This window comes from Mustela putorius, unplaced genomic scaffold (genome assembly GCF_011764305.1).
Source record: "Mustela putorius furo isolate JIRA1106 unplaced genomic scaffold, ASM1176430v1.1 tig00001012_pilon_pilon_pilon, whole genome shotgun sequence".
Taxonomy (NCBI): domain Eukaryota; kingdom Metazoa; phylum Chordata; class Mammalia; order Carnivora; family Mustelidae; genus Mustela; species Mustela putorius.
Window position 1 is genome coordinate 2,536,141 of NW_025421531.1, and position 15,124 is coordinate 2,551,264.

Here is a 15,124-nt window from a genome sequence, read left to right on the forward strand (position 1 = left end):
AATCCCAAAGTCAGTTAATTTGGCATCACTGATACTCAAGAAAACTAAATACTGGCAGAATAATTGTGTTGGGACTATATTTGGTCTTTTCACAATATAGACTTGCATGCTTTCTCTATTCCAGTTAGGCTGTGACGTGTTTGGAAAGAAAATTTAACTACATGTCTTTTTTATTCCTGCCTTCTTACTTGGAACTCACCCTAGTGAATGAAGACAGGACATCCCTGGAACATGGCAGAGAACATAACTCAGCACTGTGCTCTGATCTCAGAAGAAACTGCCACACACACACACACTGTACCATATTCCTACTTTTTCTCAAGTACTCAAAGAAAAATGATGTCTGTATGTGGACAAGAAGATAACAAATGCCCCCACAACAGTGAGAAGTTCTGAGGATTATAATTGTAAATACAGAATTCCAGAGAGCTTTCGTATCAAGCTCATGTCATACTCCCAGGACTTGGAGCTTAATTGGAGAGCCTCATTAGACCCCGCCCCTCCCCTTTAGTGACTCGAATCTATGGCATTACCAAGACTTAGTTCCTTGGTTCAGATCTCGATTTATTACTGACTTAGAACCTCTCTTCAGCCTGATTCAGGGCATCTGAGGACACAGAGTCCCAGTGCACTGTCTCTGAGACGTACCACCATGTCCCCCACGGTGCAGAGAATTTTCCCTGCACTGCTCTTCCTTGGGCTCCTGTTTCTACTGCAGTGCCCGTCCATTTTAGGCGGTGAGTACACAAGTGGCAGGGAAGAGGGGAGAGTTTAAACCAAGGTATGGGAAAGAATTCCTGGTTAAGAATTAGTTAAATAGGGATGCCTGGGTGGCTCAGTTGGTTGGACGACTGCCTTCGGCTCAGGTCATGATCCTGGAGTCCCGGGATCGAGTCCCGCATCGGACTCCCAGCTCCATGGGGAGTCTGCTTCTCTCTCTGACCTTCTCCTCGTTCATGCTCTCTCTCACTGTCTTTCTCTCAAGTAAATAAATAAAATCTTAAAAAAAAAGAGACTTAGTTAAATATAACCAAATGGTGAAAATTCAGTACAATTTTGGAGAAGTACAACGGGGTATTTATTAAGAAATATATTTACATTAAAAAAGGAAATATATTTAAATCATTTTAGTCCTTCCCATAAAGGATATAATGGCTCAGAAATCAGAATATTACAAACCTATGAGGAGCTGATCTAGTCACAAAAAATCCTTTTTGTCTTTATATTAATGTATTATATTTAAATGGATGATTTCCAATTTTCAAAGAATTCTTCCATAGGGTTCATGATTTTTCTATTGCTTTAATAACTGAGTAGAATTTTTTGCCATCTGGAAAGCAAAATTTTATATTATTATAAATAATGAGTGAATTTATCAGAGTAAGATTACAAAGCATGTATAAACTGAAAACATTAAGTCTAAGGTATTATATTGCAAGTCAAGGAATAATTGTCCCATTGAAAGGGTTTGCAAGGACCTGCAGGCCATTAAGTTAGTGTGATTATGAATGCAGACAAGAGTACTTCTTTCCATTTATAAGTGCAAATACGCCAATGAAAGTAACATTTCTTATTCATCTGCTGATGTGATTTCTTCCGTAAAAGAAAGACTTTCTAAGACTTTGACATAGAGCATTTTGCTCAGAATGGCAAAATCACTCGACAGAGAAGAGCTTTTTCCCAAGAGCTCTTTTTCAATGGAGATTTATGTATCCTACTCTTGCGATGTTGGCTATTTCCCCAACTTCCGATGATACAAGGATTCCATGGCAAGTAGAGAGAATGCGGAGGTCCAAGGGGCCATCTTGTAATCCTTCATTAAGATTAATTTTTGGGGTCCCAGAATGATCCCAACCTCTTCAGGCTTTATGAGTGCTCTTAATACCACAGAGTGACTTCAAAGTTGGCTTTCTTTTCTTTTCTTTCTTTATTTATTTGAGAGAGAGAGAGAGTGAGCACGAGAGGGGGAGGGTTAGATGGAGAAGCAGACCTCCTGCTGGGCAGGGAGCCCAAAGCAGGAGTCAGTCCTGGGACTCCAAGACCGTAACCTAAGACTGAGGTAGTCACTTAACCAACTGAGTCACCCAGGTGCCCCAGAGTTGTTTTTCTAAGGGGAATACTAAAGTTTTTATTACTTTGGAAGTTTTCTACATCATAATGATAGTTATTTGAAGTAAAGTTTTAATGTTAGGTTAAAAAAAAATCAAATATCCTGGGTGATTCTCCTCCATTGGGAATTGAAATGGCTATTATTCTTCCAAAGCTTAACTGCAGGGCAATACTCTCATTGTCTTCCCGGAGCTCCATTAGCTCCTCTTCCTTTATGAATCAGGGAGGGTAGATTATGTCCAAGTCATAGAGACTTGTCACAATTCCTTCAGGTTTTTCTCTATTTATCCCCTTCTCTTCCATTCCTTCAAAAGCCCACCTTACTTCTGGTCCATGTTCAGGATAAGATACACTCTTATCCCGAGTTTACCTCAGGAGGTTACCTCTTCTTCATCCTTAGTAACAACGAGCTGCTGCCCCTAAGCCCTTGCTCACATCATCACTCCAACACAAAATGCCTGCGTGTATCTCATCTATCAAAGGAGCTTTTATTCAAACCTTAAGATAGACTTCCATAACCACCCATTGACTTATTTCACTAAGCATGATACGCTCTAGTTCCATCCACGTTGTCGCAAATGGCTAAGGGGGTAGGAGAAGAATAAGTGAAACTAGATGGGATTGTGAGGGAGACATACCATAAGTGACTCTTAATCTCACAAAACAAACTGAGGGTTGCTGGGCAGAGGGGGGTTGGGAGAAGGGGGGTGGGGTTATGGAGATTGGGGAGGGTATGTGCTTTGGTGAGTGCTGTGAAGTGTGTAAACCTGGCGATTCACAGACCTGTACCCCTGGGGATAAAAATATATGTTTATAAAAAATAAAAAATTTTAAAAAAATAGAGAAAAAAAAAGAAAATATACAATTCTAAACTATCATTATTTGATTCCAATCCCAGTGAGACCATACGGAGACAGACTTTTTGTCATTGCTTCAGAGTACTTCTGAAAATCTACATTTTCATGCAAGTTTCATCTAACTTCTTAGTTTGAGGGCTCCTAATGAAATTATTTAGTTAGAGGTAATGACTTGGTTGGAAGACTTTAGCAATCAGGGGCGGGGAGACCAGACCCAGAGTATCCTTCTCCCCCCCACCCCCCCCTCCCAGTGGTGAAATCTTTGAAAAGCAGAAATGAGTTATTATCTAAGAGAGTCTCAGTGCAGTGATTTTACTAACCATTTGTCTCACTTTTTATTTTTTAGAGGTGTGTTGCACAGTACCAGAACTGGAGAATGGCAAAATCATTTCACAACGCACTAGCTCTGTGAATAGCTGTGCTTATTTCTATGAAGATGTGGTTTATTATGAGTGTTATAAGAAACAGCAGTTTGAAGCTAGATGCCAAGAAGATGGCACGTGGTATCCCAAAACACCAACATGTGATGAGAGTAAGAGCTTATGGAATTTTATGTTATTTTTTCTTTACCTTTTTTAAATCTACATTCAGGTTGATTTACACATAGTGTATTATTAGTTTTGGGGTAGAATTTAGTGATTCATCACTTGCATGTAACACCCAGTCCTGGTTATATCAAGTGTCCTCCTCAGTGCCCATCACCCAATTACCTCATCCCCCACACCACTCCCCTCCAGCAACCCTCAGTTGGTTCCATGTTTCTGTGTACCAAAGTGATGGAGATTACTGAGGGAAGGTTTAAAATTAGGAAGAATTTGTACACCCTGCATGATTTTTGGAGTGAATACATTTGTTAAAAATCATTGCCCACCTCCCAATCCAACTTTCTTTTTCCTCCTCATTGTTTATTCCCTTTCTCTTGACCTTCCTGCTTTTCTTTTCTGAATCAGTAAAAATAGGCCACATCTAATATAATAGATCAGCTGACCTTTTCAATTATTGCCTTCTGTTTCTTGGTGTTTATTGTCTTGTCTTCTCTTCTGTCTGTTCATATGCCTTAATCTGCAGTTCAAGAACCACCCAAATCTGTTTGAACCCATCTTTCTAAACTTGCTTCCTTTCCTCCACAAACTTCCTTCCTTCCTTCTGTTGTCTCTAAGTTCTCCTTCAGACTCTCCCCCAGTGTGAAATGCCTACCTCTCCCTCACCAAGAGCATTTAGGTGCTCAACAAAATCCTACATCTCCCACTGTTTTTCCATGTCCCTGTCTACTGATGGTCAAGAACATTATCCCTGCTGGACGGTGATGTTTCTTCTTGCCTTATGTGTGAGAAGGAGCCCTAAAGGGGTTCACATTGCTGTGTTCCAGAAGATCTTCTAAAGTAATATTGTGAAGTCTCATCACTATAAAATATTATCTCTCAACTGGCACTTCAACTGTGCCTTGACCAGGTCAATCCAATGTCTGAACAGATTTACAGGTTCGGGATGATGCAGTCTGTAATATGACTAGTACATTCTATGGCCACGGTCTCAGTACCACGCCTCTTTTGCTGTGAGTGAGGGTTTTCTAGTTGCACATAGTGTAATTCATTTCCAATTATTAAACAATATAATGTTCAGATAAAAGTGTTGACTGAAGTCCCACAAACAGAAAAGGCAAACTCATACCTTGAACACCTTTGTATTTCTGTCAAAAGACATACTTGTCCCTTCTAGGTAGAAGGGATGCAATATAGTCACCTTCTACCAAGTGGCTTTGTAGTTATCTCAAGGGATGGTATCATATTAAAGACTTAACGCTGTGGCTGGCAGTATGAAGATTCAGTGACAGCCTTGGTAAGTGGCAGTCCATGTTGTTGTGCCCATGCTTCTTCTTCATCCATACCACCCCTTTGCTCCTCTTCCTCTTGTGACAGCACTGGAAAGGCCAATGGCAGAAAATGGCTGACTTTAAGTTGCTGAGATATTGTTTAATTGTTTAATGCCTGCCCTACTGGGGATGCTCTGCTGGTGTTAACATGCAAAATAAAAACATTGCATTTCCTGTCGTTCCCATATATCAGGTCACCTACTTCTACCTACCCCAGATCTCCCTGGGCCTAGTTTTCCAATCTTTGCCCTTAAGGGCACTGCCAAACAAGCCATTCATTCTGGGCCATTCCAGGCTCATTTCTTCTATCTTTAGCCCACTTCTTTTTCCAACAAAGTGAATGAGCAGATCATCTAAGATTTTTTCCTTATCACTGTCTTTCCATGATCAGCCTCTAAAGCAGCTTCCATCCATTTAGCTTACACATACCCAAAATACACATCTGTGAGTAAGGCTTGGCTTCTCTCTCTTCTGTCAGTTGGTTATAATGAAGACTCCACATAGCCATGAGTGTGAGCTCAAGAGGCACTTGTGCAACAGTGGATGGGCATAAGGAGGACCTAGGCTTCCTATGTGGGTAGGCTGCTTGTGCCATCTGGTCCTTGCAAATGCTCAATCCCAGATGACGACTTCCATTTTATAATGAGTTATTTGTTGTCTGCTTGGCCTTATAACTTGGTTCTGATTGACCAAAATCATGATTTTGGCACATGCTCACTTTATGACCGAGTATCAGGCACAGCTTCTATCAGGACCAAACAACATGTCAAGAGTTATATCTTAAACAGCACATTGCATGGCCTTGCTTCAGGATCTCAAGGGTATATGCTATGATGGTCCCATTGATATTTGCATGCTTTCTGATTATAACCACTTTCAATGTACGAGGTTCTGCTGCATCTTAAGTTAAAAGCAGCAGGACAATTACACTGCAACTGCCTCAATAGAACAAAAGATGCTCTTAGTGTCCTAGGCATTTAGGAATTTACAAGGATTTAGGAGGTCTGCACCAGGAACCAGATGGATTATCTATCTATCTATCTATATTTATCTCAACATGCTGGTTTCTTCTTGCTCTTTCAGTATAATTAATATAATGTCATTGTTATTCTGGATCAATGTGGATGTTCAGATAATATAGTATCATCAGATTCTATTATGACAGGGGCAAGGGAGTTATCATACACGATGGCTGAAACTACAAATACATGATTTGATTCTTCTGTGTGTATGCAAACTGTCTCTGACCCTCTTTTTAGATAGGGATGGAAAGAAGGCATATGCTAAACCAGTGGTCATCATTTCCCCAAAGATACAAAAATCTACTCTAGCAAAGATATCAAATCTGAAATGAGAACAAAAATGTTGTTGAGTTTTGAATAGTCGACTATAATTCCCCAGAATCCTAACTTCTCTTGTAGACTGGGGAAGTAAATAGTAATAGAATGGGGAGGCAGCTTCAGTTCTTTAAGAGTGGCACCAATTCCCCCATTTCCCCTTCCACCTTGGTATATGATAGGTTTTGAAATATGCTGTCTTTGCTTGAGGAGGGATGGGGATGAGCAAGATCAATGGCTTCTACTTGACTTCTTGGATATGACAGGTCTTACCCCAAAAGCCAAGAACTCAACATGGGGGTTGAACAAAGTATTAATTTTAGCCATTCCCATTATCCATTTGAAGATATGAGATGACCACCAGATGGTCTAATGATGGGGCCAGGATGGTTCCTCAGCCTTAGGCTTACAGGAGGCCAGCCCAGGTCTTGGGTTGGGCTAAGTGTTCCCCTGAGCAGAGAAGATGACAGGACAAAATGGAGCCTCCTACAAAACACACATTATGGAATGAGTTATTTTTTACATTCGATAAGCTCACGCTTTCTCACTTTTATCTCTCACCGTCAAGACTGTGATTTCCCTCCTGAGGTTGCCCACGGATATTATGAAGAAACGAAAAGATTGTGGGCATTCGCACAAAATGAAGTGATATATAGATGTAACAAAGGATACACTCTGGTTGGAGAGGCCAAACTCTCTTGCCGTTCTTCACACTGGACCCCTGAAGCCCCTCAGTGTAAAGGTAACTCCAGTTCCCTTTTCAGTCAGGTGGGTGGAAGGGTCACAAAAGCATGGAAGCATTTGATTTGATTTGATTTGATTTATTTGAAATCGTGACTGTGTTCAGGACACAAACAGTACAAAGGGAATACATAAACATCAACCTCCCTTCCTCTTTCCCCCAGTGACAAAAATTCAGCCCCTATGCCCACTTTCCTGTATATTTCCAGAAAAATCCTGCACATGACCCATTTCATCTATGGCCTGTGGCAAAATTTTCATGCAAGCTTGCTCTAGCACAAATGTGGGCTCTCTTGGGCTAATTGCAAACATCACGAAGTGGTAAAGACTTCCATCACAGCCTCATGCAAGGCCTCACAGGCTCCTGCTGTGTTGTGGGGACAGGACAGGTAAAGGTCATGTCTGACTTTTACAGGCACACAGGTTAATAGCATGTTGCCATCAGCAACTCCGGGGATGATTGGCCACCATAGTCCATTACACACAGAGGCCATTCGGTAGGAGGGAACATTTCATAGCTCGTGTCTTGCTGGGATCGAGAGATAAGGGATACTTACTTTGATAGCTGAGGACTGGGGGTCACATGCTTTTTAAAATATCCTATCATGTTCTTGAAAAGTATGAAGACCTTGGGCAAGGTTCTTAACCTGTCTGTATCTCAACTTTCTCCCAGAAAAATGGGAGTGATAACAGTCCTTACCTCACAGAGCTAAATCACATAAAATGTTCAGCCTGAGTCTGATATATCAGTGTGGCCAATGCTCAACCAAAATGCTAACAAATATTACTGCTACCTAAACCAAAGATAAAACAATTCACAGCACCTGTGATAGTTAATTCTTATAATCCTAACCTGTTGTCATGTCTTTTTCTTTAGATTTACATATTGCTTAAAACTGTGTTTTCGTTGTAGCTCTGTGTCCAAAACCAGAAATAGCCCATGCAAAGCTGTCTGTGATTAAGCATCAATATCTTCAATCTTCAAATGTCACCATCCAGTGTGACTCTGGCTATGAATTGGTTGGTCCCCAAAGTGTCACATGCTTAGAGAGCAGAACCTGGTACCCTGAGTTGCCCAAGTGCGAGTGGGTAAGTGACATGATTCAAGAAAAGCTCCTTTGGTAGCCAGTCCTAAAATAGGGGCCTCCCTCTAAACACTGTCCCAGCCCCCAGTGGTGAGATCTGACTTGTCAACAGCCAGTTCTGAGTCTTTCAGAGGAACTTTTTTCTTTTTTGAACACTGTGGTTCAGTAGAAGTGGCAAGCTTTCCTCTCTTACTAGAGGAGAAAGAAAAACGAAGCCCCTTAGGGAGAAGAGGGTCTCAGGTACCTGGGACTTTTTCTAGACTATATAATATACTGTGTTCCATTTCTGGATGGTCTCAGAAACATCTGGATGTCTCTGTCCTCACAGAAGCCCCCTACGAAGCTGTCTCAGAACAGATCCATATCCCTCCAGGAAGGACCATGTTGGGACCCAGGATGTTTTCTGGTTTTCCTGCTCACCAGGCAGTTCTGGGCTTGGTCTTGGCTCTGAGCTATAGTCCTGTCATTGCCAAGAGTCACTCCTCAATCCTGCTCCTTCTTTTTTTGAAGTGAAGCCACTCAACCACACCCATCCTCTACTCTCTTTCAGGTGATCCCCGAAGGCTGTGAACATGTCCGCAAAGGCAGAAAGATCATTCAGTGTCTCCTCAACCCAGTGGATGTGAAAATGGCCATGGAGCTGTATAAGTTGTCTTTGGAGATCGAACTACTGGAACTACAGAGAGACAAGGAAAAGAAATATACTATGGAGACAACACTGTAATTTCCCCTAAAAGAGAGAGAAAAATGTGCCACCTTCAATACAATACAGATCCCTTCAGGTCATCAGCTCTACTCTCCCCTTTGCACCATCATTTATGGTAGTAAATGTCTAGAAAGGATAATTTGTTCACAGTTAGTGCTTTGTGACTGTAGAGTTATTGATGATCTTGTAGCTGGTGGTTTTCCTTTTCTGGACACAAAGTGCACATTTTTTTTCAAGTAAAGAAATTATGTATCAGAAATGATTTTGCCTTTGTGGTCATTAGGACTCTGTCCTTAATGAGGTCCCTAAACACACCCATTCCAGAAAGTTAATACACTTCCTGAGTGTAAGGGTCTTGGACTTGGGCTCACAGCCAAGCATTTCCCTGGTTGCCTCACTGCACACTTGCACACGTGCTAATCCTTCAACTCCTCAGTATTTAGAGTCAACGTCAACACACCCCATGTTCCTAGTTTGTTCTCCCCATTTGAAGGGAGTCCTGCCCTTTACAAACCCTTGTGCCCTTGCCCTCTGCCTAACTAATGCTACGTCTCGACATCTGCCTGACAAGAAAAGGATTTGTGTTTGTGCCTGGATCTCCTTCTTCCATTTTGAGAAAACAAACTCTGACAGACTGATGCACGAGGCCCACCCGGCGGTCACCTGTGCGTCCCCAGGTACTGGTCCTTAACAAGAAAAGTCACATGGCCTGAGCAGGTGCCCCACCCATGAGGAGAAACCCTCATCCATCACCCGTACATCTTGGGGTACCCTGGACACTGCTGTTCCTTCTATTGGCCACGTCGTCCAAGGGTTGCCTCCTCTGAAATCTCTCATTTGTGTCCCAGTCCTTTCGCTTGTCTCTTCCCTCTTTGTTCATAGGCCTCTGCGGGGGAGCACGGGCCGCTTTTGTTCTTATTTCCCCAAATATACTCTGCACAGGCCCTGGGGGCTCAGAGGCTTTCACTGAACTTTAGAGGCAACAGAAACTTAGAGAATCCGACCCAACACAGAGGTCTCTGCTGACCGTCCTGCAAGCTATTGGCCTGCTCCTGATTGTAGGAAATCTGTAGATTTTAATTGGGATTTCCTCTTTGACAAGGATTTGTGGGTCACTGGTTTCCTTGGAGGATGGCCCCGGAAAGCAGTGGTTAGCGAGTGGGTAGTGAGAAGGGAGGACCGCTGAAGGAAGGAGATTGACTGGGGTGATTATTGTGCTTGGTGACGGGGGCTCAGGGAGGCTGACTGTGCTCCGAGAGCATGGGGGACACATTCTGCGTAGTCCTTCCAGGGGTGAGGACGTGGGGCGTCTTTCCACCGATTGTGTCCTTCCATGAGTGAAGCCTGGCTCCAGCAGCTTTGGCAGCCAACCCTGTAGCCCCACTGAACACGCTCTGGAGGCAGGGCTCAAGGTCAGGTGCAGAGTGCCTGGTAGAGGAGGGTACCCTGGGGGGCCAGCAGCATCCTCCTGTGTAGGGACCGGGGCAGATCACAGCTGGCCTGGGCCGTACTTCCCTCTTCTCTGTGGCTCTCCTTCGACCTCTCTTCTGGCCTGTCCCTCTTTCTCTACTCAGAACTCTCCCTTCATCAGACCCCTGCATTATTTGGCATTAGTTGGCTCCAACAGAATTCTTTTCATTTTCTTAGAGAGTCATTGGACTTTCCACCTACGACTGGACTCCTGGCTTATAGATGGCTTTTGTTACGTGCAGTCTCACCAAATATTTACTACACCTGCCTGAAAAACAACTTGATTACAATTTATAAATAAGTTAAAAATCCATTATGGCAAATGTCCAGTTTTCCCTATTGGTTTAGGGTGTGAGGGTGCACCATGAGCCCCAAGGCTGCCTCAGGCATTTTCTCAGGGGTAGAACATCAGCTACTGGTCATTTAAATTAGTGGGCATTTAATTTTTTATTTTATTTTATTATATATTTATTTTGACAGAGAGAGAGCACAGCAGGAGTGATGGGCAGAAAGAGATGTGGGGTCCCAGCTGAGCAGGCAGCCCAATATGGGGCTCATGACCTGAGCTGAAGGTAGACATTTAACCTACTGAGCCACCCAGGCACCTCTCGTGTGCATCTTAAATATTATTTTCCACTTTATTTACTGAAAATATGATCCATGAACATAGAGAAGCCTGCTAAGTTTCTAGGTGAGACTGAAAGACACAGAAAAGCCTTATCAGAAGAATTTATAAGGAGGAATTTGTTCAGTTGGATGCTCACTGATGCTTTGGGGATGAGCAAGGGCAAGAGCCTGAATAATTTTATACCACACATTAAAAATAGATTTTAGGACATACAGAAAAATAGTTGCCTTTGCCTTATCAGGAGGTGGGCAGACGTATCACAGAAAAACAAAAATGAAAACAAAACTGGATTCTCAACATGGTCTCCTGTTAGCAGGAGCTTTATAACTGTAAACAAAGGAATACCAAACAGATGGCCATTCTATTCTATTCTATTCTCTTTCATTTCATTTTTGTTTTACACATCACTCTTTATTTTGATAGCATCACTGGAAGTTCCCACTAACAAAAGTAGTTGCCCATATTATATGTCAGGCACGGATTTAAGTCCCTTATACATAGTTTTCTCACCTAATCCTTGTAATGATCCTAAGAGGTTAGAATGATTAGTCCCCTGAAAACAGCAAGGGAACCAGAAAAGCTCAGGGGGTTAATGAGATGCACGATGGAGGGTGGGAAGGACATTGATGCGAGAATCCGAGAATCCATTTCTTCCCCAGGAGTCCACTCACAGTTCACGCCTTTCCTTCTGGCTCTAGAACTGTCTGGACACAGACAAACTGACGTGAATCGTTGCATTCATCCCCCTCAGCCTCTCTGAGGAGCCCCGGGGCAGCAGGGGCTCTTTGTCCTCCAGCATGAATCTGGTTGGGTACGTGGGGAATCTACTCATCATCCCAGCCGTCCTCTTGGACCCTCCCCTCCACAGCCTCATGTACTTCTTCCTTGGCAACACGTCTCTTCTTGATATTTTTTTTTTACCCCCACCACCATCCCCAAGATGCTGGGGACCCCCCTGGATGGGCACACCAACAGATGCCCATTCTATGTACCAAGCTTCCTGCCATGGTGCTTCCTATGAACTTCCAAGGTCTGCATGGTCCGGAAAAGAGGATGTTAATGTTCCTTAGGGTTAGGTATGGGTAACTATCTGCCTCATGGAGTTGCTTTTGTGGATCTTCCCTCACCTCCTCCCCCTAGTGAAAGTGTCAACACCCTCCTCATCTCCCTCTTGTTGCCACCAAGCCTCACTCAGAAGTCTTCGATCATTAAACAACAATTTTTAAACACACCACTGCTCCTTTTCTTTGGTAAGTGCCATTTGAATTAGTTTTATATCTTAAACAAGGTCGTCCACTCTTCACTTACATTAGAATAAACATTTGGGTGGGGGATAGAATGGAAACCTAATTTACATTTTGTATTGTATCATATTGCATTCTGCTTGCAAAAACTCATTCTTGAGTTCAGTGAGTGTTAGATAATTAGATAATTGATATTTTAAATGCATTATACACTCAGAATACTTGTTGAATCGTTCCATATGTGCTCAAACTGTTTTTACGAATATTTGAGAAATTGAGCCGAGCAGTGAGACAGAGGAGGGAAGGCAGCCAATAAAGGGATGCATTGTCAAGCCACAGACCTCTGTGGGTGACTTGAACCCATAGAGACACTATGAAGGATGTCAAAGACATACCAGAGAGTTATCTTACTCAAAGAGCAAGGGAGCTGGGGTATTGATACACTAACTTCTACAGATATTCAGGATATTGAGGTCTGCAACTGGGAAGTGTTAATTACCTAGTATTTTTGATCTGCTGTCATGTTGTTAGAATAACCTTCAGCAGTTTTTGAAAAAGCCAGGGCAAACAAAGCTGATACTGACCATCTCGAAGTTGTCCCAGAGTGTGCAGTAGAGCCCGGATGATATCAACAGGAACTTGGCAGTGTCTGCTTCACACTTCAGTATGAGTGGGGGTTCTCACGCTCTCACATCTGTACACTGGTTTTCCTGCTTTGCTTTTGCTTCTTGGCTTCACGTTCTCCACTTTTTGGTTTATTTCCTCTATTTCTTAGAGAACATCCTCAATGGGCTGCCTAGGAAATGATTATCTAGAAAGCAAAACATGAGCTTCTGTATATTTGAAACTGTCTTTTAGAAATTTTCTTGAGTATAGTTTTCTCTGTAATTTTCTCATCTTTATTTTTTTCTTCCTCTTTATGGATATTCTACTGATCACATGTTGGACCTCGTTGTCAATCCTATAACTTTCTTGTATTTTTGTTTGTTTGTTTCCTATGCCATCATCTCTGTTTTGATCCTCCTGCATGTTCTTTGGGAATATTTCCTTGCTTTTGTATTTTAATTGTCTTATACATTTTACAAAATCTTCACAGCATTTTTTTATAAAAAGTGTTCTGTTCTTAATGGATATAGTGACTATTCACATACAGAATATTAATAATAGTTTCTTTGGAATTTCTAGTCTCTGGAAACATCTGTTGTTGATGATTCTAGGCTACATGTTTATTTGTTTTTGTTTTTATTTTTGTTTTAGGATTTTATTTATTTATTTGACAGAAAGAGAGAGACAACACAAGCAGAAGGAGTGGCAAGAAGAGGGAGAGGGAAAAGCCCAACACAGGGCTCCCGGGACGCTGGGATCATGACCTGAGCTGAAGACACATGTTTAACACACTGAGCCACCCAGGTGTCCTTTATACGTTCATTCTTAAGGACAAGACCCACAGAAGCTAATCTAAGTTATATGTATTTGGGGAGACTAATCAGTAAGCTATTTTTTCTTTTGGGGAGCTACAGAAGGGCTGCTAATTGTTTCCGGGTATCCATTTTCAGGATTTACCTCCTTTAAGTAATAGAACTGCACTCCCCCCTTTAAATATCAGCAGGGCACATGTGGAGCAACTAACTGCCTAATGGGTGCAACCTCCTACTCAACTTTCTTGAAAAGGAAGCTGCTTACCTTCACTTCCTCTTTCACACTGAAATGCTGACAGGGTGCTGGCCGGCCAGTTTCCACTGTGGTGATGAGGGCAACGCCCCGGGGGATGTTAGAGGGGCAAAGAGGGAAGGGACCCTATCGCTGGATGACCTCATTGGGCAGAGCAGATAACCAACCCGAATATGCCTCTACTTCGGAATTGTAGCATAAGAGAGATATAAACTTCTGCCTCTGTTTTAGCAATCTACTGATAGCCCTACACATTCAGAGGATTTCCCAAATAGCAGTGTTTGTCGGTGTCTTCTCTATTGCTGTTCAGTTTCTTCTGAAGAAGATTCTCCAGTTTCCTGCCTGCTTCTTTACTAACTCGAATGCTTACCATGCAAAATGAGACTACTGCCTCTCTTCTTCTCCCTAAACCCCTCGGCCTTTTCCTAATGCAACATTCACCCTGTCAGCATTGATAACCTTTACTTTCCTTCTTGAAATGATTTCTCCCATCCCTAGAAAGTTGGGGAGAGGGCAGTTGGTAGATCAGAGATTTCAGATGAAAATTTATGTATAAAAAAGAGAATAGGGGTGCCTGGGTGGCTCAGTGGGTTAAGCCTCTGCCTTCAGCTCAGGTCACGATCCCAGGGTCCTGGGATCGAGCCCCACATCAGGCTCTCTGCTCAGCGGGGAGCCTGCTTCCTCGTCTCTCTCTGCCTGCCTCTCTGCCTGCTTGTGATTTCTCTCTCTCTCTGTCAAATAAATAAATCAAATTTTTTAAAAAGAGAGAGAAAGAATATATATGAATGGTAACTATGGATTAAGCTTCCATTTTCTTTTCTTTTCTAAGATTTATTTACTTATTTTAGAGAGACAAGAGAGAGTGTGCATATGACAGGGAGGGGATACAGAGAGGGAGAAAGAATCTCAAGCAGATTCCATGCTGAGTTAGCAGCTTGACCCTGGGGCTGGATTTCAGGATGCTGAGATCCACGATATCAGATCCGATGAAATCAATAGTCAGATGCTTAATGACTGAGCCACCCAGGTGCCCTAAGCTGCTGTTTTCTAATGACGGATGCAAATGGTCAGAAAAGGAACACTGTTTTCCAAAAATCTCTGATTTACAAATAGTCCTGTAAAGAGCTCTTAATCCTGTACTTGCATCATTTTAACAGATCAGCAACTGATGCAAATATTTTTAGGCTTAAAAATAAGATTATCTTCCATTATGAATATTTACACTTAAATGATGCAAATTTATATAACTGAAAATTTTTCTTGCTTAAGAGTTTTCTTAAGGAGTTTTTTTTCCCTTTATGTTTAGCTCAGGAACCAGGAGAAATGCAATAATTAAAATTTAGAATATAGCAGTTTATAGTAGATATGCATCATTTAAACTTGCTAAAATACAAATAAAAATT

The 15,124-nt window shown here is 42.2% G+C and overlaps 1 protein-coding gene across 1 annotated transcript; it reads left to right on the forward strand.

Moving 5' to 3' along the window:
- The first annotated feature begins 519 nt into the window (after nucleotides 1–519).
- Nucleotides 520–8,967, forward strand: LOC123386993 (apolipoprotein R-like). The gene is made up of 5 exons (XM_045087006.1): nucleotides 520–737; nucleotides 3,313–3,498; nucleotides 6,745–6,918; nucleotides 7,831–8,006; nucleotides 8,553–8,967. The coding sequence occupies exons 1-5, from the start codon at nucleotides 653–655 to the stop codon at nucleotides 8,724–8,726; spliced, it is 795 nt and encodes a 264-aa protein (XP_044942941.1). The 5' UTR covers nucleotides 520–652; the 3' UTR covers nucleotides 8,727–8,967.
- The last annotated feature ends 6,157 nt before the right edge of the window (nucleotides 8,968–15,124 follow it).